The sequence below is a fragment of the Kryptolebias marmoratus genome, linkage group LG4, assembly GCF_001649575.2.
Source record: "Kryptolebias marmoratus isolate JLee-2015 linkage group LG4, ASM164957v2, whole genome shotgun sequence".
NCBI lineage: Eukaryota > Metazoa > Chordata > Actinopteri > Cyprinodontiformes > Rivulidae > Kryptolebias > Kryptolebias marmoratus.
This window is the reverse complement of record NC_051433.1, coordinates 6,431,603-6,456,035: the sequence shown is the minus strand read 5'-3', so window position 1 is coordinate 6,456,035 and position 24,433 is coordinate 6,431,603. Positions and strand designations below refer to the sequence as shown.

General features: G+C 39.7%; 2 protein-coding genes across 2 annotated transcripts; both read left to right on the top strand.

Moving 5' to 3' along the window:
• Nucleotides 1-1,320: 1,320 nt before the first annotated feature.
• LOC108231706 (potassium voltage-gated channel subfamily A member 2) lies at nt 1,321-7,609 on the top strand. Its single transcript, XM_017408954.3, has 2 exons — nt 1,321-1,499; nt 2,353-7,609. The coding sequence occupies exon 2, from the start codon at nt 2,491-2,493 to the stop codon at nt 3,985-3,987; it is 1,497 nt and encodes a 498-aa protein (XP_017264443.1). The 5' UTR covers nt 1,321-1,499; nt 2,353-2,490; the 3' UTR covers nt 3,988-7,609.
• Nucleotides 7,610-18,070: 10,461 nt separating this feature from the next.
• On the top strand, nt 18,071-22,828 carry LOC108231537 (potassium voltage-gated channel subfamily A member 10). Its single transcript, XM_017408622.2, has 2 exons — nt 18,071-18,295; nt 19,271-22,828. Exon 2 carries the CDS (start codon nt 19,434-19,436, stop codon nt 21,123-21,125), a length of 1,692 nt encoding a protein of 563 aa, XP_017264111.1. The 5' UTR covers nt 18,071-18,295; nt 19,271-19,433; the 3' UTR covers nt 21,126-22,828.
• Nucleotides 22,829-24,433: the final 1,605 nt, after the last annotated feature.

Here is a 24,433-nt window from a genome sequence, read left to right as displayed (position 1 = left end):
CTGCTGTCTCCTCATTCATCCCCCTCTCCTCCAAGGCTGAGGGATTCCCACTGATCTCTGAGCTCTCTCATGGTCACTTCAGGACACTTGCAAGCCCAGCTCCATCATCAGCACAAAGATTTGCAATTGACCAGTGTTGTTCTTCTGCAGGAACATAGCCAGGCTCGGCGATGGAGGTTTTGCTCTATTTTTGTCCCCTTTCCATCTATTATTCATACAGCTTGTTGCCAGGAAAGATTACAACAGTGACTGCTGTGAACAAACAGGAAAAAAAAAAAAGATGAGAGTTGTTGCTTCTGTGCAGGCTGAGACACCTGAGATAATTGGATGGCCACAGTGTGATGTTTGTTGCAGCATGCAGAGATTTTTCTTTATGGAACAAGAAATATTTTCTGCTTTAACACACCAATTATTTGTAACACTTGCAAACTTAAAAAAAGCCTTGCCATATTGTGATTTGATTCGACAAAAACTGTGTGAAAACTGCTGTTTGACCAATTTTGGGCGGACATTTGAAAGCAGAAACCGGGGTAGCTGTGCAGCCCCACTGCAGCAGTGCGTGTGTGGAGCTCTCCTTTCCTGCTCCATCACCAGCACGTCTCTTGGTATGCATAGCAGCGCCTGACTGCAGGTTTGAATACAGTAGCCAGCACCAACCCCGCGGACAAGCTTCTGCACGGATATTTCACCTACAACTGTTTCTGTCACTTAATAAAAAAATCCCCACCTCCTACCGAGCTGCAATTGTGTGTTGCTGTGTGCGTCTGTGTGTGTGTGTGTGCGGGGGGGGGGCTGGCTTAGTGAAATTGCATAATCTTCAAGCCCACTACGACTTTCATGCATGTCGTTTCAAGTCAGTGTCTGGAGATGCGGCTCTGCCCACCATGCAGGCTTGCAGAAGGCTTTCTGCAGCTCAGACAGCTGGTGAACAGGGACAACATACACATGGATATTGGCTGGGTGGCACAGGTTTTCTGAGAACTAAAGAGGACTGGTTATTCATTGCTGCTTCATCCAATTATAATGTTTTGGTTATAAGATTCCGAGCTCTCAGGCTTTTCCCGGCTGAGCATGCTCTGCAGATGTTGTCTCTGAGTGTCCGATTTTTGCGTCTGTCTCAGGCGTGGAGGAGAACCATTCTGCTGATCCCAGCACCTTTTGGTTAATAAGGGGAGCACCAGCACCTCCTCGACCGACTCCCTCCTCCCTTTTTTCCCTCCCCCCCGATCGCCATCCCACGACAGCCTACCCGGAGGAGAGGAGTCAGGGAGGAGGAGGAGGGGGGGGGGGGAAGCGAGGACACACCCGCACAGACTGTACGCGGTGTTCACGGCAAAGGATGCTGCAGACAACATGATGAGGTGAATATCATCGACTGTCTCCAATCGGAAATCCATTTTCCCTTTTCACCTGAGGACTGAGGACCTGATTGTCACAGCTGGTTCCTGACTCCAGCGGGAGCATCAGCTCTGAGACAGAAATGAAAAAGAAACCTGCAGGTATGTAGGCTTTAAAATCAAGATAAAGCAGCTTTGTGTCTCCTTGGTTGTGGTTAGACTGTTACCATGAATGTTTGCATGGCTGATGGATCTGCAGCTCACTTGGAAACGCATGATTAGCTCAGAACTGCAGTTATGTTGCTTGTTTTATTATCATTTTTTGGAAAACTGTGCTTCTACTTTGAGAGTGATGATGCAGACAGAGACACATTTTTTTTCTCTCTTGAAGCCAATTTCCTTCTCTGGGTAAATTATTTATAGATGTTTTTGAATATTTTAGTAACAGGCACCATTTCAAGCCAAAAATGCTCCATTAGAACTACACAAAAGTCAGTTTATACAAGCAAGCTGTGCGTTTTTCTTTTAATTTTATACTCTTTGACTGGAACAATACATTTTATAGGTGTTTTTTGTGTGTGTTTAGACTGCAGATAACCCTGCCAGGCTTCTGTCTGTATGAATTTAGTGCCTGCTGCATTGCCATACTCATGTTTGGCTTACTTGAAAAGGTATTCCCAGTCAGTTCAGCAGATATTATCTGTTGCAGTAGATCAGTGTCATGCATTTAGAGCTTGAATAGATAGCACTTGGGTTTTCCTGTATCAAATCATTTTATGTGCAAGGTGGATTTATTATCTGCATATTAATTAAAGTGAAAATCAATTTTTATGAGGCAGTAATTTAACATTAATTTCTCTTTTATTTTAGAAGGTAGGTTTTGTTTCTTTTTTTATGCTCTACAAGTGAAGAGAAAATGCTCGACATGTCTGAACTAAGCAGAAGTATTGAGTGCTGACTCACTTTTCAGGTTTTCCTGACCTTGCTGTATTTTTTCTCTCTGTTCTATTTACAGTCATATCCTAGGTGACATCCTGTGGCCGTCAGGTCTTCACAGTGTTGACCCCCCCTTCCTCTCCTGGCTCCCACCTGCAGTTCTCCAGGCTGCAGGACCCAGACCTACTGAAAAGTGCAGGCCTCCTCCCCCTGCAGTATGACTGTTGCCACAGGCGACCCCTCTGATGAGGCGGCCGCGCACCCAGGACACCCGCAGGACTACGACCCGGAGGCCGACCATGAGTGCTGCGAGAGGGTGGTCATTAACATCTCAGGGCTGCGCTTTGAGACCCAACTCAAAACTCTCTCACAGTTTCCAGAAACTCTGCTGGGGGACCCCAAAAAGAGGATGCGCTACTTTGACCCCCTAAGAAACGAGTACTTTTTCGACAGGAACAGACCCAGCTTCGATGCCATATTGTATTATTATCAATCAGGAGGCCGGTTGAGAAGGCCGGTCAATGTCACCCTTGACATTTTCTCAGAAGAGATTCGTTTTTATGAGCTGGGGGAGGAGGCCATTGAGATGTTCAGAGAAGACGAAGGTTTCATCAAGGAGGAGGAGCGGCCTCTTCCTGACAATGAGTTTCAGAGACAGGTGTGGCTTCTTTTTGAGTACCCAGAGAGCTCAGGTCCTGCTAGGATTATTGCCATAATCTCTGTCATGGTCATTCTGATATCTATTGTCAGCTTTTGCTTGGAGACACTTCCCATTTTCCGCAATGACGAGGATGAAATGCACAAATCTCATGCGGAAGTATTTTCACCTGAGACCAACACCACAATAATCAGCTACACATCCACCTACTTCACTGACCCCTTCTTTGTCCTGGAGACTCTCTGCATTATATGGTTCTCCTTCGAGTTTTTAGTGCGCTTCTTCGCCTGCCCAAGCAAAGCAGGCTTTTTTGGTAATATAATGAACATTATTGACATTGTTGCCATTATCCCTTACTTTATCACTCTTGGCACAGAGCTGGCAGATAGGGCAGAAGATGGTCAACCAGGTCAGCAAGCCATGTCTTTAGCCATTCTCAGGGTCATTCGATTAGTACGAGTTTTCAGAATCTTCAAGCTGTCTCGTCACTCCAAGGGGCTTCAGATTTTAGGTCAGACCCTGAAAGCCAGCATGAGAGAGCTGGGCCTCCTCATATTCTTTCTCTTTATAGGGGTCATCCTATTCTCCAGTGCTGTATACTTTGCTGAAGCAGATGAGCCCGAGTCACAGTTTGAGAGCATCCCGGATGCATTTTGGTGGGCTGTGGTGTCCATGACGACTGTCGGTTATGGTGATATGGTCCCAACTACAATTGGTGGCAAGATCGTGGGCTCCCTCTGTGCCATTGCGGGTGTGCTGACCATTGCCTTGCCAGTGCCTGTCATTGTGTCCAACTTTAACTACTTCTATCACCGTGAGACTGAAGGTGAAGAACAGGCTCAGTATCTGCAGGTCAATGTGCCCAAAGCCGATTCAGCTGAGGAGCTGAAGAAGAGCCGGAGTGGCTCCACCATCAGTAAATCAGACTATATGGAGATCCAGGAGGCTGTGAACAACAGCAATGAGGACTTTCAGGAGGAGAATCTTAAGACCGCCAACTGTACACTGGCCAACACAAACTACGTAAACATCACCAAGATGCTCACAGACGTGTAGTCGTCTGGTTTCCTCCCCATCGAAGTGGGAAATGTGGAATCGAGCAACCGAATGGGACTGATGTACACCCTGCCACATTGTGCATGATGGAAAAATCAAGGCAATAGAATACAGAATGTTGGTGACCATTGAAAAATATGGAAAATAATCTTGTCTTCACTCTTCAAAACTGAAATTCAAATTTTGAATTTTTGCATGGAGTTGGGTTTGTCTGAGTGGCTGCTTAAAAAACAAATGTTTTGCTCACAACTGTAAACAACAGTAGGGGGAAAAAAGGTGAAACACAGGGAAAGTTTTAAAACGAAAAGAAGTAACACAACACAATCCCTGCGTTTGTTTCCTGTCCCATCGTCTCTCATTTTCCAAGGCACGTGCTCTGAAGAGCACTTTCTGAAGAGCCTGCCATGCACTACATATGCTGCTTCTTAGAGCCAATGAAACAAAACTGTCTTATGCTTTACCATTTAGAGATAAAAGGACACGTGAGCATAAAGCAAGCCCACTCCAGTGCTGATTTGGCCCGAGGGTGACTTGTGACAAAGTTGGTGGTTAAATACACCGTTATTTTAAGGATGAATGACAGCCATCAGCTCTAAGCTTATGGCTTGACATCTTTTATTTCCCTGTAGACATCAGTATCTGATGAATGACTGAGAATGGCCTTGAATTTTCACTGCTTTGGTCTTATATGTACTGTATGTATTGCAATGCAAGCTTTCTCACCTTCATTCACCCAAGCTGGTCTTACTGCAGAGCTTTGAGACAACTTGAATGTTTCTTCTTGTTTTGTATTTCACAGCTTCACAATTAGAGTACTTATCCAAATAGATAGGTAGCTTAACTGTGACTGAACTGATAGCCAATAGGTTGGTAGGTGGTGTAATTAGAAAACATAGTCAGTAGATTACTGCATGACATTTTTTATCTCAATGAGAAGGTCCACTTGTTTCCTAACTGCCACTTGCTCCACTTGGCCACTGTATATTTGTCTGCACACTGCCTTCTGTACAAATCCACACATTTAAAAAGATGCCTGCTGGTAGCTGTTACAAGAAACACAACAACCTAAAGCTGTATGTTTGGAGATTTCTTAAGGATTAATCATGAAGTCAAAAGGACGTGTATCAATATTAACCTTCCATGTAGAAGTCATTGCCATTTAACGTTTGCCAGTCTGCTGTAAACTGAGCTGTGATTTGGGACGTAAACTCAAACTCTGCTTCTGGACTTTGATTACAGCTGCAGAGATGATAGTCTTACAGTGGTGTCTTTTCCACAGGTCCGTCCAATCACGTCCTCATGATGATGAAAAATAGCAACTTTTAAGGAATCGTGTATAGAAAAAAAAGCTTCCCTTTACCTGCCTTTTATCTGGATTTAAGCTATTCTCCTAATCTTGCATGACCTTAAAAAATGTTTCTAGCAAGCATTTAAGCTCAAAAAGGAAGCCTTTAAGACAGAAAAAAATGTTGCCATAGATATACTTATTTCTTATATATGAACCGATATATCTATACTGACAGAAAACATATAGAGTACACGTAAACTTATATCAGATAATTTATAAACATAGAAAGGCGATGTTTAAGAATAAGCAAAAGCTTGTCCTCAATGTGCAGCTAAATGTTCTTTTTTATTAGTGACAATAATTGTTCTGAGCACTGTTCTTCTGTTTTAGAGCTTGTTCAGAGTGCCAAAGACACACTCTCACTCGCCATTTTTAATTTGTTTTGTCATTTGGTGAGTTTTTAGATAACCTGACACTTACGCTGTCTCTACAGAAGTTTCCTTCACTTAAATCAAAACTGCCCTTGGTAAATAGCTGTTTAAAGTCAGATTGTTGTTCAAAGCTTTTATGCAGAGACACTTATCGACGTTACATCGGTCAGATTTTAAATGGAGTCTAACTGTCCTCTGAATAAGTCTCAGATGCCAGAAGCTCAATGTGTCTTTAAAGGTTGGCACCAAAAGTGAATTAGGTTCTGATTCTAGGATCATATCCAGCTAAGACTTCCCACAGTTCGCTCAACACTGCCAAGGTGACAGTCAAAGGCAGTAACATCAATATGGGAGGTGATAATTAGCAGCACTGTAGCAGATACTGTCTGACCCAGTGATAGTCTGATGTGTCTCAGTGTCTCCTGCCTTTCTGCATCTTCCCACAGATGTGGGAAGATGCAGAAAGGCGATGGATTGGAAGGAGGTGTGTAGCAAGAACTGTCTCAAAGAATTCTGTGATTGCAGGATTTCCAACCTTGTTGTTTCATTTGGTTCACTACAGTCTAAACCTGCAGTAGCAAAGTGTTTCAATGCCATCGCTGCCAGTTTGTGCTCAGGATGCATCATCCAACTGCCTGACATGAGGCTTTCTTAATCGTCTCTGTCCAAATTCATAGGTTTTTAGAGATTTTTTAAATGCATTTCAAAAGTAGTTTTAAGGTAACAGGGAATGTAAAATGAGTGACTTGAGGTAGCGTGAAAGTAGGTAGTTTTTTTCAGCAATACTCACATACTTTTTAGGTGAAGGAGTTTTTGTGAAAAAAAAAATATGCATGTTATTTTAAAAAAAATCTTTTTTTTTTCCCTAAATCAAACTAAGATCTTATTGATCATCTGTTGGGTACTGAGTTTGGTGTGAAGATGCACAATGAAGAGTTGTGTTTGAGAAAAGCGATTGAATGTCACTGTCATAGCATGGTTGAGCAGCTGCATTTATGCAACAGCCATTTGCTGTTGAGGGGATAAAATTTAGTATGACCAAAAAACAATTGTCTATGCATGCAAATGCACCACATCTTATCGTCTTCATTCCTTTTCTGTGGACAGAAACGATGATAAATGTTAACATTTATCTGTTGCATTTGACACGGTGCACGTTACTGTACCTCTGCCAAATTCATATGTAGCAACTCATGTGTCAGAGATCACAACATTGTAGTTTAACGTCTACAATTATTTCTGTTTAAAGCACAAAAAACAGCAGAATCTTCTTTAAATTAAAGCAAAATGATGTAGTACAGTTTTATGGGGAGAACCATAGTCTCTAAGAATATCATCTGTCACTCACTGAGGGACCTGCCAGCAAATCCGCTCCATGAGAAGAAGCACTGCAGCGAAAATACAGAGAAATCTATGCAGGGAGTGATTATAAGCTGGTAGTTTATGTGAGAAAAGAAGATTTAGGTATAGATTTATTTTAGTGGTTTATCAGGCATCTGTTTTATGGTGATTTAAGGAGCTGGCAGAGCATTTGAAAGGAACCTTAAAGCAGAGGTGAAACCACCTGCAACATTTTGCTGCTCTGAGTTGACCACAAAAGAGAAATGTGAATATTAGCTTTCTGGGTTTCAGGTTTCTTTGAAATGCCAGGTCAGCTTTCTGTAACAAAGCCCCTAAATATAACTCTTACTTATGAGAAACTGGATGCAATCTGTGTGGAAGTGTGTGTTTGAAAACCAGTGTTCTTTTTGTTTCTTTTGACCCTGGAGCCTGATAGTGTTGCATCCACTGAACCAATATGTACAGCTCTTCACCTCACCCCTGTCCTCCTGTATCATCGAGGCCTAAAAACACACAACGATGCTGATGCAGTGGTTGGTGGATTTTCTTTCTGTGAAATGAAATGTGGAAGAATAATGTAAATAATTATAAAATGAGTGACGGAGTAAAAAAAAACAAAAAACAAAACAAAACAAACAAACGTACTACATACTGTATGTGAATTTTGAATTTAAATCATAGTATTATCTGCACTTTACACAAAAAAGGACAATCTGTGGATGGGAAAACCATGTGAAATAAAAGAAAATACTTTTAAACCTTCCAAATGATCATAACCATGACAAAAGTAATAATAATGAAGCTAATAATTATTCAAATGAAACTGCTGTTAAGTGTGTTTATTGATTGTGTGTAATTTCTTCACTTTCTCAGCTCAGAGGTAATGTGTTCTTTTTAAATAATATTACACCAACTCTTTTTCCTGACAATGTTCACGACGTCTGCAAATGATTTGAGGATCTAATTTTAGCCATAGAGCATCTGTGCTGATATAAAATGCCACAAATCTATCAAAGGCCTGTTTGTTGTTATTCTTAGGACAGCCAGCGTCTTTGTAGCCGCAGGCGGAGTAAAGGACATTTTCAGACTCCTCCTGGTATCTTCAGCTTCTGCCTCCCTTTAAGTGCACACTAGATGCTCTCTGCAGTTTAAAAAAGAGAGCAGGGTGTTCTATTAATAGCCTTTTTATTGGAGGAAGAGATAGAAGGAGGAGGAGGATGAATCTGAGCAGAGATGGAGGCAGGAAGAAAAGTAGGGAAAAAGATGCTTAAGTGGTCAGATTCCTGAAGAAACTCTTCAAAGTGACCTCTCTTTGGTTCTGTAATTCTTTTATTCTTGTGTGATAAACCATAACAGGAAAAATCAGACAAAAAAATAATTTTTTTTTTGTTTCTTTCTTTCTTTTGTTTAAGATTAATTTTTTTTATTGCTATCTTTTTTTTCAGATTTGAAACAAAACACGCTTTAATTCTTTGCCTGGGAGGTTGTGTTTTATTTCTGAGCTTCCATAATATGTTGTTAGGTTTTTCTTCCCATCTTGTTGAGTTAATTAGCTGCCACTTTATCTTCTGCCATCTTTTGTCAGCTTGGGGAGAGCAGGAACACTTGGGGCCTCGGTGCCGTGGAGCTCCAGCTCTTCTGTAGTCATTAGTCTTGCTTTGATCCGGCCATGCACTGCAGCACTCTGCAGCCCGCTTTCCAGAAACCAGGGCAAAATATGGAAAGCCAGATGGGATCGAGCTCTCCAGCCAAGGGTGCTGTCCTGCTGCAGGTGTCCGCCACCGTGCATAACACTGTAGCTGTTATTGTTAAGGTGGTGTGAATGCCTGTGTGTTGTTTGTCAGTGATGCTAGCATGCCCACAGGACCACGGCTGAGGAGTCACACGGGCTTCTATTGTACTTACCAGCTTGTAATTAGTCAAGCAGCGCTGTGGGACTTGGAGCTAATTTAACAGGGCTGCCCTGGCATCATAAAGCACCTCACTATAACGAGGTGTTCAGCTTTATTTTCAGCACCAGACAGTGAGAATGGAACATGTGGGAAGATTGAGTTTTAATTTTTAGCACAGTGCAGCGGTCACCAGGATGAGTTTAAGCCTGAGTAAAAAAAATAATAATAATCAGAGATTCAAGAAGAATTTTAGTATTTATTTTAATGTTCAGGAAAAGGAAGTATTACTGCCCTCTAGAGGTGTGCACTGGGCTTCAGTTTCTGTGACACCAGTCAATGAGTGAATACTTTTTACCTTTAGGATTTTAAAATAAACTAGAAGCAATCAGAGAGCTCAACCTTCTGCCAAGGCCATACAGTCATTCAAAAACTGTAGGATCCCGATCGTGATCCAGATCACCACCTAAATTTAATCACGTGGTTTTTTTGTGACAACTCCAATATTTCCTGAAAATTTAATCAAATTGTGTTCATTAGTTTTTAAGTAACCTTACTAACAAACAAACCACAGAAAACAAAACCTCCTTGTAAATATCAGTAATATAAAAGCTGTTCATTTAGCAAATGGTGTGTTTTAACTTTAACACAAGCAGACATTTATTCTTCATGTCACACTTTGCTACAAGTACTGTGATGGTGCTAAATCCGAGATACGCCTTCTTACTTTTACACAGAATGATTTGACCTGTTTCAGTGGTGTCAAACCTTAAATTTCTGTCTCCTTTAAAGGGACAGAAGGTGATTCTGAAAGGTCAGAAAATTATAAAAGCATAGGCCTTAACCAACACAAAAATGCCTACTTAGTCAGTTTTACAAATACTGAGCTCAAGTTGAATACGGTTGTAGCTGAGAGTCATCCTCAACACATACTCTGAGTGCTAACACACTAATAATGTTATTTACGTGGAAAAATGAGACAAGATTTAAAAATGGATTTGATGGGGAAAAAAGCTTATTAAAGTATGATTTTAACAATTTTCTGTCCAGCTCTAAACTAAAAGTGTTGAGTTATCTTTCTTTTTCTGCACTAAACACTGCAAGACTTTGGCTATAATAGTGTTTTTAATGAAAAGCAACAACAACCCTTATTGTTAAGACACAGGAGAACATAAGCACACTTCTGCTTCTCTTACAACCATATGGATAATTAGCACACCAGTGTATCGGCACACACCTTTCTCTAACCCTGTGGGGGTAACAAACGAGCCAAGTTAACGTGAGCCAGCCATGAAACTTGTTAAAGCACACACAACAACCAATGAACAGATGCTCATTTGTAAACCTGGAGACATGAAGACATAAAAGACCAGACAAACGTGGATAAAAAAAAAGCAAAACAAGAAGAGGTCATAGTGTCAGGATGAGGTCTGACCAGGTTTGACCTGAGAAACGGACAAAGAGTCAACTTATAGTATTATCTGAAGTGAGAGTTTGTACAAATAAATGCTTTTCAAATATTATTTATGAATGAAAGAACAGCTGCACAATGAGAATAAATGTTAGAGATGTGATCATGTGGAGCTGCAGTCTGGTTTTACAAGAACTCACGAGCTGTTTTTTTAGAAGTTATTCAAAGTTTTTAATTTGCTGATGCTTCACCTTTTGGGTTAATATGTTTAGTTAGTTTTTATTTCCTTTTGAGGTTTGGGGTTCTTTTTTAGACATGTTTGTAGTTCATCAAACCCACTTATACAGGGAGCTGAATCCCTTCTGGAGAAAGAGCCTTTATTTAACAAAGTAAGCAAAATAAAAGTAAATATCTGTCATCTTGAAAAATGTGTTTATTCAACTCTCTTAAAAAATCAAATGAGTTCATCCTGGAAACCATTTTATTTTATTATTTGTCTAATTGTTTAAATGTGATATTTTAAAACCAAACTTGATGTAATCAAAGATTCAATATGCAGGCTGAGTTTTTCAATCTCTTTTTACACTTCACTCATTTATCTTAAACAAGCAGCTGATATATTCCGCTTAAAGCTTTCAGCAAGAAAGGAAATTAATATTTTTCTCACTTTTCTCTGTGAAGAATGCCAAGAGCCTGTAACCACTTTACAGCTATCAGCACTTGATTAAATTTAAAATGTTTCAAGTAAAGGTATGCATGGTTTGAAATACAAGTTTGCACCAAAAAAAAAAAGAAAAAAAAATTGAAAACATAAAAACTTAAGGGGTTATGGCCTTTTGGCTCAGGGCTAGGGTCAGGGTCTCCTCAGGGTTTAATCAAATAATAATAATGATTATGTGCTGCTGGCTTCACACACTTCATGTTGAGACCATATTCAAAATAGAAAGCAGTAAAAACATGTCAGAGGCTTTAAATATTCTGTGCGAGTTAATATTTTATCAACACTTTAGTCCCATGCTTCTTTTTACTGTTCACATCCCACTAACAGCTCTGTGGAAATATCAGGAGCTCTGCATGGGTTTTGTCTTTTTATTTTCTCAGTTTCCGTACATATGATTTTTCTTTTAATAAAAAAAAGCTGTTCTGTGATCACATGTTGTCAAATGTACTCTCAGAACTGTACTTTCGAAGAAAACAGAATCTGGATAAACTGAGGGCACTTAAATGAGCTTAAATAAGGAGCCCAATTAAAGGAAGAAAGAGAAAATGAGCTGAATAGCAGCTTGAAGGGAGCGTCTGGTTGTGGTTTATTCATTATGTATGCAACGATCACTTGATGAGGCTTCAGCCTCGTGCCTCTGACAAATAGTCGTCATCAGTGACGCGGTTCGTGCTCTGTTGTCTGAACCTCTACAGAGATACAAGTTCACGTGTGCGTGTGTGTAGATTACACCCCTGAAACACTTTCTATCCTGCATTCTGGTGCAAGTTCAGGACATTTCTGAAATCAATGCCCCGTTGTAATGAGAAATGCAAAATTTAAGCATTTGGTTATCAAGGTTTGTGTGAGCTTTGAACCCAGGAATGCAGACTGACAAAAGGCTCAAGTAAAAACAATCAAAAAAAAAAAAAGCTGGCATGGCAGCACCAACTTCCATAAATACAAGGAGCTCGAGGAAACACAGAGACCAAACGTAAACAGGGCATAAGGCTCATAACGGGCATAATCAGGGCAAGCAAACACTTTATATGGACCTGGGAGGAGTGATTAGCAGTGGGAGCAGCTGAGACTCATGAGGAACAGGTGTAGATGGGCGTAGCAGGCTGACTATGGAAAATTCCCACTGAGGAAGGAAGTGACTGATGGCACAAAGCTGAACTAAACCCAAAAGAACAATAAATTTAAAAAAAATCAAATAAAACTACCAAAAAACAGATCCTTACAGGTAAATCGGTTAACTGAATAAAACAGTAAATCTCTGTTTTAGCTCTGTTTGAATTGTAGGCCTGTAGCTCAATACCTCTAAATCTGATCCAAGTTTAGTTGGATGTGGCAGCCATCTTGAATTGGTTTGGCTTCAAAGGTTAATAAGTTGTATATACACATTCAGTGATTGCTACCTGAAAGTGTCATTAAATCTGTTCAGTGGTTCATAAGATATTTTACAAAGAGACAGAAACAAGTAAAAATATTTTTCGATGTGGCCATTTATAAGACATTCTTTTCTACATTATGTATGAAATAACTTGAAGGAACACTTCCAAAAACATTGGTGCACTTGATTTGTGTGTCATTCATTTGTAATTATGTTCCTTTAATAAAGTCAGAAAAAAGATGATCATTACTTTAAAAATCCACTGTTTGAAAATACAGTGACTTTCATTAAGAGACCTTTAAAAAGCAAATCAGTAAGATGGTTTCTTTCAAACAGTGTTTCACTTTTGTCCTATCATTACACTGATTAAAAAGATAATTGCAGCAGGTTTGATTACGATCCTGTGAAGTGCTTTCTGTTCTGCTTTTCCTCTAAACATATGAATCATCATGTATGAAACTGGAGCTGGTTGCCTGCTGACATAATTGGGTTCCTGGGTGGAGCTTTGATGTCAGGTGCTGGAAATGAGGCGGTTTAGCAGCTTGCCTTCATTTATTATTCATATTTGATCAAAGAGAGTAATTCAGTTGAAACCACACAGATGTAAACAAAGACTAAAAACAATCAAAGAAATTATGTTTTTTGTCACGCCTGGTATTCAGAAACCTTGTCTCATGGTAAAAAACAAATTCCTTCGGAGGAAAGAGTGCATGTTGTTCTGTCATTTATCCACCCGCAGATACAGGCAGCTGTAACATGTGGAGCATAACCGCTGCAACAAAGGCCAACAATGCTCCTCTGGATAAGGCGATACCCGGTGATTAGTGTTGAATACCTGTCTGTCCGTCCACAGCAACATGGCAGCACCTCTGAGACACAAACAGCACAGGGGTATCTAATTCCTGCACATAAACGTCCAGAGGCTGAACAAAGCAACCAGAAACCATGTGAAGATTTAGTCCTTGGGTTTGCTACAGAAATATTTTATAAGCTAACACAAATATTCTTCTGACTGAGTTTATTAGCTGCAAAACACATGCATGATGGATGTTGTGTGGTTTTAGAGCAATGGTCTCAGCGAGCAGGGTGATCATTAATTATAAGATACGAGCAGAATGATTCTGAAGATTAACTAGCTCTACCAGCAAAGAGGAACAGATTGATGATTTAAGTCTATAGTGCTTGTATTCTATTGTGTATGTGATATAAAGTACTCTTCCCACCAACAGTATTTACCAAGTATTGAAAGATGCAGCTCTAAAACCACACAACATCCATCTAATGCTGTGTATTAATGACAAACCAGTCTGCAAGCATAAACAAAAGAAAAAGAGTCAAATATTTAAGACATTAGGACATGATGTTATTGTTACTTATTTTGAATATTTGGCGTCTTCACTGTAGAGTGACTTGCATCTTTTTGTTACATGTTTCAAAATCAAGAACTATGTTTGTTAGTCAAGATGGAATCTTCAAACAACACATTAATAGATGAATAAATAAAATTTTATAATAACAATATCAATAAATGCAGAACATGTCAGAACACCATGAGAGATTTCAGCCTTGTTATTATCTTGATCAGCCTTTTATATGTAATTCGTAGTTAAATTATAAAGTTTACTGGACTTACTTTGCAAGGTTTTTTTGGTGCATATTGGTCTGAAGTAGTTAGAAAGTTGCCAATATTAACAAAAGGGCACCGTGTGTTTTTCAAAACAAAAGTCAGCCGCCTCAATAGGTCAGCTTGAAAGTGCATTAAAAATATAAGGTTGGGGTCAGCTGAGTTCTTGCAGAGTGTTTATACAACAAACACTCTGCTCCTAAGCTTATTTTGGAAGTATTTTTCAAATAACTTATCAACAAACACATGACCTTTCACCTAAAACTTCATACATAAGATCTAACAATCAGCTCCAAACGTGGAGCCCCTCCTTTTCATTTAGTAAATTGGAAAGTGTAATTTTAACAAAGCTTCTAATTTGCATCAAACTTATTAATTTATGATATGGCACATTTGCTGCCGGAAGGCAAATCTTAAACTTTTTTTACCCTATACCTGGGACAAAACTGTGTTTTTAACAAGACAACTATAGGGTACTATTGTTAAAATAAAACAGCCCTGTTGCTAAAACAATTTCCGGAAGGTGTTAAGAAAGTCAGTGGAGTGAATTTCAACACACTGTACGAATGATGTTAGGTAACACATTGTTATTGAGCCCACAAAGCTCAAGGAGAAGGGCATGGTTTTTTATGACCCCACACAGTGTTCACCTTGTCACATGAATTTAAGGATTGCATTTCTCTGCTCTGGCATAATTGCCTTTGTTTCATGATGTGAGGAGGGAGAAAGGTAATGAGAGGGAGATAGAATGTAGCAAATGTCTGCACAAATGCGTAACATACCCTTTATCTGGAACCCACTGCAAAACGTGGGCTCTTTTTGTAAATTTACCAGTTTGACAGTCTCTGCACATTAATATATTTCACAAATATTTAAATAAGAAACCTAAAAACTTTGATTACTGTCTGTTTAAGCCTTTGAAGCTGATAATCTCCAACAAAAACAAGCAAATCCAAGCATACTTCTGTTATTTTGGAGAATTCAAAATGAACTTTTGTCCTTCGTATCTCATTTTTGGGCTGTGTAGGAGTTTTTTTAAAGCTGTTATGCCCTTGTGTTCTCCTAACCAACCAGCTACGTAATAAGGAGAACCCCTGGTGCAATATATAGGATTACTAGACTGGAATAACCAGTTGCCTTTACAGCAGCTATAAAATTACGAGTCTGGAATATCTAATCCGTGCTACCTTACAGGCACTTTGAAATCCTGTCATCCTTAATGGATGAGCATAAGGGCTTTTCAGATAGAATTACCCAGATCATATGCACAAGATGAGTAGTTCACAGTTTTTACTCATTCCCAACCAGGCTGTCATCTGCAGACTGGCTGGTTTTATATCTGTTTTCCAATAACTTTTATTTGTATTATTGGTCTTGTTTAAGGATTGAAACCACTGACAGATAAACCACTGTTGGCATTCACATGAATCCTACCAGTCTGACTGAATCTGATGAATCTTTGGGAAGTAAGCTAAATCTACAGACTCCACCTTGGATTCATTGGTACTGTGTCAATACCAGAGTCTTTGGGTCTGGTATGGCTAAAAATGTGACAAGATGGGAATTCCTTATAGCTACTACAACGCACCTGAGAATATCCACTTACAAACTGTGACTAAAGCAGTGATTTTGTGTAAATTAAATCTGGATCAGCACCATAATTAAATGACAAACAGACAAAAATGAGAAACACAGATGGCACTAAAAAACAAATTAAACAAGAACCTATTTAGATGAGAAATAGAAGGGGTCCTCCTCCTCCTCAAGCTGCTAACAACTACAGCAGGTTCATCACAAACCTCAAAACACCTGAGATACAAAAGCCTGAAAAACATGTTAAATTTAGTTGACAGATATGACAACTAGATGCATTGCCACTTGCCTATAAAAGCCATTCTGCATGGCTGGTGAAGTGAAGATGCTAATTTATGTAGTTTAAATATCTACAGCCAGCTCTGTTGCAAGATGGCCGTCTTTTCTGGACTTTCTCTTTTTTCTGCTATTCGTGCTGAACAGGAACAAAACTACTGAAAAATAAGACATTATTATAAAAACAGAACATAAACCTTTTTAAAACTACTTGACAGACTCTTGATTTGTGTTAGCTTGCTACAGTGGACCTAAAAAATAGAAGTCAAACTTAAAATAGAGAGAGAAAAAAGGGTTAGTTTAGTTTTTAAACGTGGCATGAAGGACATTTACATATGTAGAAAGGATGTTGTCATTTTTTGTCATTATAAAAAATAGTCCTATAACAATGATTTTCAGGTGTTAATTTTACTCTGTTTTACTCTATTTCAGACAAATCTTAAAACTTTTTTTTTACTTCAGTGTTAAGTTGGGATTTATTTCTGTTGACAAAATGTTTATATTTCTATCAGGCATGACTTGAAGTCATGTTCATGAAGGTGTGCTGGAGGTGCTTCTCGACCCATGCATCATCAGTAAAGTTCATAAATAACCCTGCTGATGGATAATTTGCTTTGTCAACACAGCCTGCTTATCAGTAAGGTGATAGTGTCTTCAGGAGGGGGGGCGGTTGCAGGGAAGGAGGAGGGACAGATGATGGATGGAGGTCTGCATGGAAGGGTAGAGGGAGGGGCGTTAATCCCTCTGGTAGCCTGTTGGTTCCCCTGAGATGAGTGACAATGCGGTAGCTGCATTCTACGTCATCCCGGAGTTCATATCTCATCCATTTACCTCCTCTTTTCCACTTTTACTGACACAAATCGTTTTGCAGGGAGAAGGACTGATTATTTACTGTCTTGGTCTGACTTGTGCAGTCTGTGATCACCGTCTATCTCCCTGTCTCTCTTTGCTTGTAGCAGATTTTATTATGAGGTGTTTAAATGGCAGGTCATGCCTTGACTGACTGCACCCTCAATGTCATTGCAGGATCTTTCAGGAAAAACGTGGAAGATGTTTAAGTCAGCAGATCGATGTGTGTGTGAGCGCACGCATGTCTCTGTGTCTTAAAACCTGCATGGATTTCCCTGTGTCAAAGCCTTCAGCATAATTTAAACTAATGTATGCTGATGTTCTCGTGAGACCACATAATAATGTGAGAGTGGGGTAATGCATGGACTGTGATATCCTAAAAGAGTTTGCTGTGACCTTGAAGCCATGTGCCTGTGTTCGCCTGCAGTGGTCCTGCTCGAGCCGCAATGTTACAGAGGACCAGCAGCTCCTGGCTGCAGCAGGACGACAACGAGATGAAGACATGAAATCCGCTAATAGGCAAGTAGTTCTCAATCAGGTAATGCACAATATTGAACCCATCCTGCCAACTTGATCGTCCTTCTAAAAAAGTGCAAGAATAACTTTAATTGCAGGTTTTGGCTCTTGAGAGAAAGTGTAGCAGTTTGATATGGGAGTTTACAATTTCAGTTCCTCAAAGTCACTTTAACTTTCAACTTTCTGTAAATGCAAGCTGCAAAAATACTAGAGTTATAGAGTTCCCAGTGAGCTTATTTTTGTTTGTCCAAACTGGACCTTGCATGTGTTTTGCATTAGGACATGATTGCAGGGGAATTACAAAAATAAAATAAAGTTTGTGTGAAGATTTTGAAAACTATTGCAATATTTCAGTCATTATCAATATGTATTATAATACTGATATCAGATGAAATAATAGCTTGTGTCAGTATAAATTAGGATGAAAATGAGAAGAAGCTGATGTACTCCAGCAGAAAGACACTGCTGCAGATGTTAGGAACTTTGACAAGTGGAGTAACAGGGGAGGAATACAGTCAAACCCCCAAGGTGAGGTTGGATTGGATGATCCTGCATGTGGATGCTTACTCTGCAGAAAAAGGGGGAACGAGTGGGTCCCACACTCCCTTCCTCTGATCAAGCAGCGATTGGCTCCCACACAGTAAATCTCCTATCACAGGGCTTACCTATAAGCATTTCTGCTGACGGAGGAGGGAGCAGCGAGAACAAAGCCAGGTGACCCCCACTTAAAATAAAGTCAGTTGCCTTTTTTGTTTGTCTAGTGCTTGTGTGTGTGAGGGAGAACTTGTGTATGTTTGTGAGTTTGTGTGGGTGCTTTGAGCATCTCTGGTTTCGCTCACAGTGTTAAATTACTTAGTGGGAGCTTTAATACTGCTACAGACACTCTTGATTGGGAGTTTTGATGAGGGAGAGTGAAGGGAGTAAAGAGGTACAGAACGAAGCTGCCTGGCAGGACAGAGAGGACATTAAAACTTCTGCAGAGCCAGGGACACGGGTGAGTCCTTACATCTGCATGCTTTATGCGGCACGTTGGCGCTCAGATCTGATAAGCATGATGATCTTTGAGTTGAGAAAAACTGCTTTTTGATTGTCAAGTTAATGCCAGATAGTAACATGTTAGTTTAAAAAAAAAGGCTGTACCTGCAGAAAAGTACTTTCGGAAAAGTTTCTGAAATCTAAGGATGTCAAATAGTACCTTTCAGTTCTTGTGTTTTTGTTTTTTCCTCTCTTTTGAACCCAGTAACCCCTGTTTGTTTACACAAGGTAAAGTTAAATATGCATTCTGACCATTGGTCCAATCAGCATGCATGTCTTACATAAAGTCTTCATAGTTTTTTTTATATCAGATTAAATTTTATATCCTCAACTGTTATGTTATCTGCTGCACTGTGAATGGAAACAAAGGCACACGGATCTCTCTGAGTCTTGCAGGGCCCTTAGTGTCAAGTGCATCACAGCCTGATGGCATGTGCTCAGGATTAGGTTACCTGTTCAAACAAGACAAAGATAGATGATAAACAACTAATAAAAGATGAAGCAAACTCAGAGCTGTCGTGAACTGGAATAGAAAAACTGAATTGTGGATTAGAACCAAACAATCAGACATTAGAAAAGTGAGAAAGTTAAACATTCGCCAGTTTAATGAGCTTGTACTTTCAGTCATTAGTGAAGAATCAAGTGTTATGTCAGAAGAAAAAAAAACAGTTTTGTAGCACATGATCAGCAATAAAATTGTCCATACTGCCTGTAAGCACTTTTACGTTATAGCTTGCCGAGTTTGTATTTTTGTTTAGGTCATTGGAGACAAATTGAAGGGAAAAAAATAACTGTATATGCAGAATATCAGATGGCAGGTTCTGCGCTGATGCAAACAAGAGCTGACAGAAAATCTCTTAATCAACAAAACTCCTGTAGATTGCACCACTCGAGAAAATATAATCCATTTTCTTTCAACAACCCTGTTTTGCAGATTAACCAGAACCCTGAAACTACAGTTAGTGAACGGCAGCCTGAATGGTAACCAGGAGGAGGGAAGCCTCGTCAGGATCCTCAGCTTGGCACTGGTTGAAGTGTCGCCTCCGTCTCCTGAACCAGGCTGATTGTCGAAGCAGCAGCTAGCGACAAAGCAGGCGATGGAGGTGCCACTTGTCAATTTCGAAAACATGGATGATGTTGGCATCAACCTGGGTGATCCTAACGACTCTGGGTACCCTACCTCGCCAACTTCGGAGGCACCCGATCAAAATCTGTTAACCCACCGGCTGGCTTCTCCTCACCAGTCACCGCGCAGAGGACGGCGCAGGCGTCAGTCCGGTCAGGATGGGTTGTCACCATCCACTCCTCCAACTCTGACTTCTAAGGCAAACTCCAGCAGTGCCAGCCTGATCTCAAATCTGAAGCTCCTGATCAACAGCGAGTCTCCAACAGACAGTGTCTTCAGTAAGATACAGAAGGATTATTATGAAAATGAAGATCTGTTTGAAAAGCACTGTGTGGAAGACAAAGATGAGAAAGTTGTCATCAATATTTCCGGACTGATGTTTGAAACCCAACTCAGCACGCTAAGTAAGTTTCCAGAGACACTGCTGGGTGACCCTGTAAAGAGAATGAATTACTTTGACCCAATGAAAAATGAGTACTTCTTTGACAGAAATCGGCCATCTTTTGATGGGATTCTCTACTACTACCAGTCAGGGGGGAGACTCCGCAGACCAGCCAACGTTCCCTTAGATGTTTTTGCTAATGAAATTGTTTTCTATGAGTTGGGTCACGAGGCGATGGAGCAGTTCCGTGAGGATGAAGGGTTTATCAAAGAACCTGAAGTCCTTCTGCCCACCAATGAACTGCAGCGGCAGTTCTGGCTTCTGTTTGAATACCCGGAGAGCTCCAGTGCAGCCAAATCTGTAGCTCTGGTCTCTGTGCTTGTCATTGTCATATCCATCTTCATCTTTTGCCTGGAAACTCTTCCGGAGTTCAGGGAGGACAGTGACTTTCCTACAGGTTTCACCCAAATGATCAACGGTACAAAAGACATGTCTGTCCCTCGTCCTGCTGCTAAAAACATAATGACATACCTCACAGACCCATTTTTCATTGTGGAAACTATTTGTATAATTTGGTTCTGCTTTGAGGTTTGTGTTCGTTTTGTGGTGTGCCCCAGCAAAAGTGATTTCTTTAATAACATCATGAACATAATTGACATAGTGTCTATAATTCCCTACTTTGTAACCCTGGGGACTGAGCTGGCCACAACACCAGATGATGATGTGAACTCAGGTCAAAACATGTCATTAGCAATACTCAGAATCATTCGGCTGGTGAGAGTTTTCAGAATCTTTAAGCTCTCCCGTCACTCGAAGGGTCTTCAAATTTTGGGTCAGACCTTAAAAGCCAGCATGAGGGAACTGGGACTGCTAATCTTCTTCCTTTTCATTGGAGTCATCCTTTTCTCAAGTGCCATCTACTTTGCAGAAGTGGATGAGCCCCAGACGCAGTTTGTCAGCATTCCTGATGGCTTCTGGTGGGCTGTGGTGACGATGACCACTGTGGGTTATGGAGACATGTGCCCCATCACCATGGGAGGCAAAATGGTCGGCACTCTCTGTGCCATTGCTGGTGTCCTGACCATTGCCTTGCCTGTTCCTGTCATTGTCTCCAACTTCAACTATTTTTACCATCGTGAGACTGAGCAGGAGGAGAAACAGGTGATGGACGCAGCAGTGGAAGCTACACAGAAAATGTCAGCCGCTAACAAGAGTGGAAGCAGCCTTTCGTTGAACAAAAGCAACGGCACTTGGCAGAATGAGAAAAACGGCATGCACTGATGGATTGTTTATCTACTTATCATTATTAAGGGCACAAAAAACACAAATGGACAAAATCAAACATATCTGTTAGTTTATCTTCCTCATCATTTTGTACTTCAAACACAGATAATTACAGTATTAATAGGCACTGTGTGGTGAGATGGTCTTTACACAAGTTGTCTGTCTGCATGTAGATGTGTCAAAGTGCAATCAACATAACTGCAAACACTTTTTCTGTTAACTGTGATGAAAGAATCTAGTCTAATTCGAAGAAACGCACGACCCTTTCTGTAAACAAACATTTCACCTTGAAAGTTTAACTACAAGTGCAAGTACTGTATAGAGAGAAAAGGCTTTGCAAGCTTTAAAAATTTCAACTGGTGTGATTTAGTTGAGCAAATTTATCCCACAGGAAAGAAAAAATTGTTTGGTGATCAGAGCATTTTAACTGGAAGTATAATCGTAGCTCATATTACATCACAGTTCTATGTTAGTCTCCATTTCATCATATTCAGCAAAATTGAGATTGGCCTTGGTGTGGTGTTCAAGGGCAGGCGAGTGAGTGCAGTGCAAAGTAGGAGGACATCAGTGTACACACTGTCTTCTCAGCAAATCTTTAGCTGTGAACGCTCAGCCAGCAGCACCTTCAGCGTAACAATATCTGTGTGATAGATAGCTGGCACTGTTGAATGTCTGCTATTAATTTTAGACAGGCTGCAAAGTATAAAACAAACCTGCCTAATGTTGACTATACTCTACATGCAATAGTTGCATGCAGCAGGTGTAGTCATTAAAATCACCTGTTTTTCATCTATGGGTTTTGTTTCTGTTTTTTCACATTAAGCTCCAATAAACAGGGTTTTTGCTGTAAATGGATAATCCCAACATAACACTTGAATGTGAATTTCACCCTTTAAAATCATATCAATTTATTGCACTGAAAGCTTTTTTCTACATATCTCCTAAGCACTTTTAGAGTTTTACATCATCCATTGTTGAAAGGGAAAACGTGTTTATTAGGGTAAATGTGAGATATTATATATTTCTGATCAGATTTAAAGACAAGGACAAAACCAATAAAAAAGCACTTTTTATTTAAAATTTGTTTTTTCCATTTGCTGTTGTTTTATCATTTTTATCGCATGGCAAAGAGGCCGAAATAAGGTTTACCTCCTATTAATGGAAGATTTTATATGTACTGGGTTGAATGTCATAGTATTTGAACATACAGTAAATATTCTTATATCCCACATAATAATCAGGATAATAATCAGAGGTCATGTTAAATAGGTTTGTGAAATAAAGACAAACAGGAGGTGTTATGTAATGCAGATAATGATAAAATATAAATCCATACTATTTATGCATGCCACATTTCATTCATTGAAAATCTACTAAATGTGAAAATATTGTGAATATAAATCGAGCTTGTGTTGAAATGTCAGTGAATGTAGTTGCATCTCAGTCAATGCCTTTAAAATAATTCTATAATATGCAATTTGGTGATGTGAAAATAAGAATGTATTTTTCACCCAATAAAAAAGCAATAAATACAATGAGAAAAGCAATAACATGACAAAAGTTGGTCATTTCAAAAGTCAGCACTTTAATATGTTACAAAGCACTGAATATGTGAGGACTGTTACTGTATGTGTCAACTTTGTACAGTACACAGTGTCATAATTTGCTGTTTTATTTATTCTGCAAAGAGTGCCTTTTCATTAAACATGTATGCAAACTGCATGAAGTTTACTTCGCTTGATTTCATTTCTGGGATGAAATGTACTCATAATCAAGCAGATGTAAAGGTTTTCGCATCTTTTTTTCTTCTTCTTCTTATGTTTAATTATAAAAGTGATGAGTGCCAGTGTGAGACTTCGGAGCTGAACACTCATTAACGCCTCATGTTGGCTGTTATTATCGCCTGCCTGCTGCTGGTTCTCATTGCTGATACCACAATGATAAAATTCACTCGTTGATGCCTGTCATAGCACAAGAAAAGGGTTGGTGTTATCTTCTTTTTTAGCATTGATAAAATATGTTTATTTCTGGTGTGACTGTGTGAATGGCAGACTGAAGGAGCAGATGTTTCTCCTCCGATGAGCTACAACAAGCCTGTTAGAGAGAAAACAGTCTAGCTAAAAAAGTTGAGGAGATCAAAAATAATTAAGTTTATGTAGATGGAAAGACTGTTGTTTTTTTGGTTACTGTGTGTGATATTAATTAAAAAAAGAACAAGATAAACATTTAAATTTCCTGTTCTATTTGGCAAAACACTTTTCTACCCGGAGAAATGTCTAGTGCTGTGGCTTTGACAATGCCTTTACTGGGATCGCTTCAAAAGCAAAAGCACCAAGTTAAATATGCAGACCAAATTAATCATTTATAAGATGATCTACGTTTGCCTCCAAGGCTGTTTTTCTTGCTGCTTTGTTTCAAACGGCCACATTAAGGACACATTCTGGATCACTGTATACGTTTTGTTTGCGCTGCTTTTGTATTTTTTTTTTTTGTATTTTCTGAGCTAATTTAAATCTCAGACATTGTAGTACATTACATGCTGTCACTAGTTAACACTCAGGTCACCCTTCTGATCACTGATTGTGCAGGTGATGTCCCTAAGGATAAGCTCTGTTAGCATTTTAGCATTTAAAAGACAGATGGCTCAGGCAAGGTCAAAGCCAAAGTGAGGCCATCATTTATAATTCATGGGGTTGGTCCATGAAGAGATCAAATCCAGCCCTGCCTTTGATAAGAAATCACCTCAAGAAATCCATTCAAATACTGCCACATGGTCCAGTCACTGTGACACAGCAGACTGTTTTACAATGCTAAATGGAACTATAATTAGCCATGTAGCCCCACTGTTCTTCCTTTTATTTTAAGCTGGTGACAAGCTGCATCCCTCTGCTCTAAGGGAAACAATAGACGTGTCTCATATCAGCAGACTGGGTTACTGTACTGTCAGCAGACATGTTAATTCAATTTCAGAGCTGCACAGACAGCAGTCTGTGTGCCGTCGTTTGCACCCTCCAGAGGGTAAAGTCACCTGGAACTCAGCAGATTGGGCTTAATTAAATCCTTAAAAAGTCTCCAGTTTCTTCTGGTTGCTGCAACTTTTCTGGATTCAGGATCGAGTGCGCTGAAGTGTGAATGCTGTACTGCAGTACAACAAAAAACAAGAAATGCTCCATGTTCTCGTAGCATTTGTGAGGATGATGACTGGGCTACTACCACACCAAATTGAGCTCAATATTTTTTTTTATTTGATGAGTTGTAGACATTTTTATGTTTCTCAAAGTCATTGGCTGTGGTGGCCATCTTGA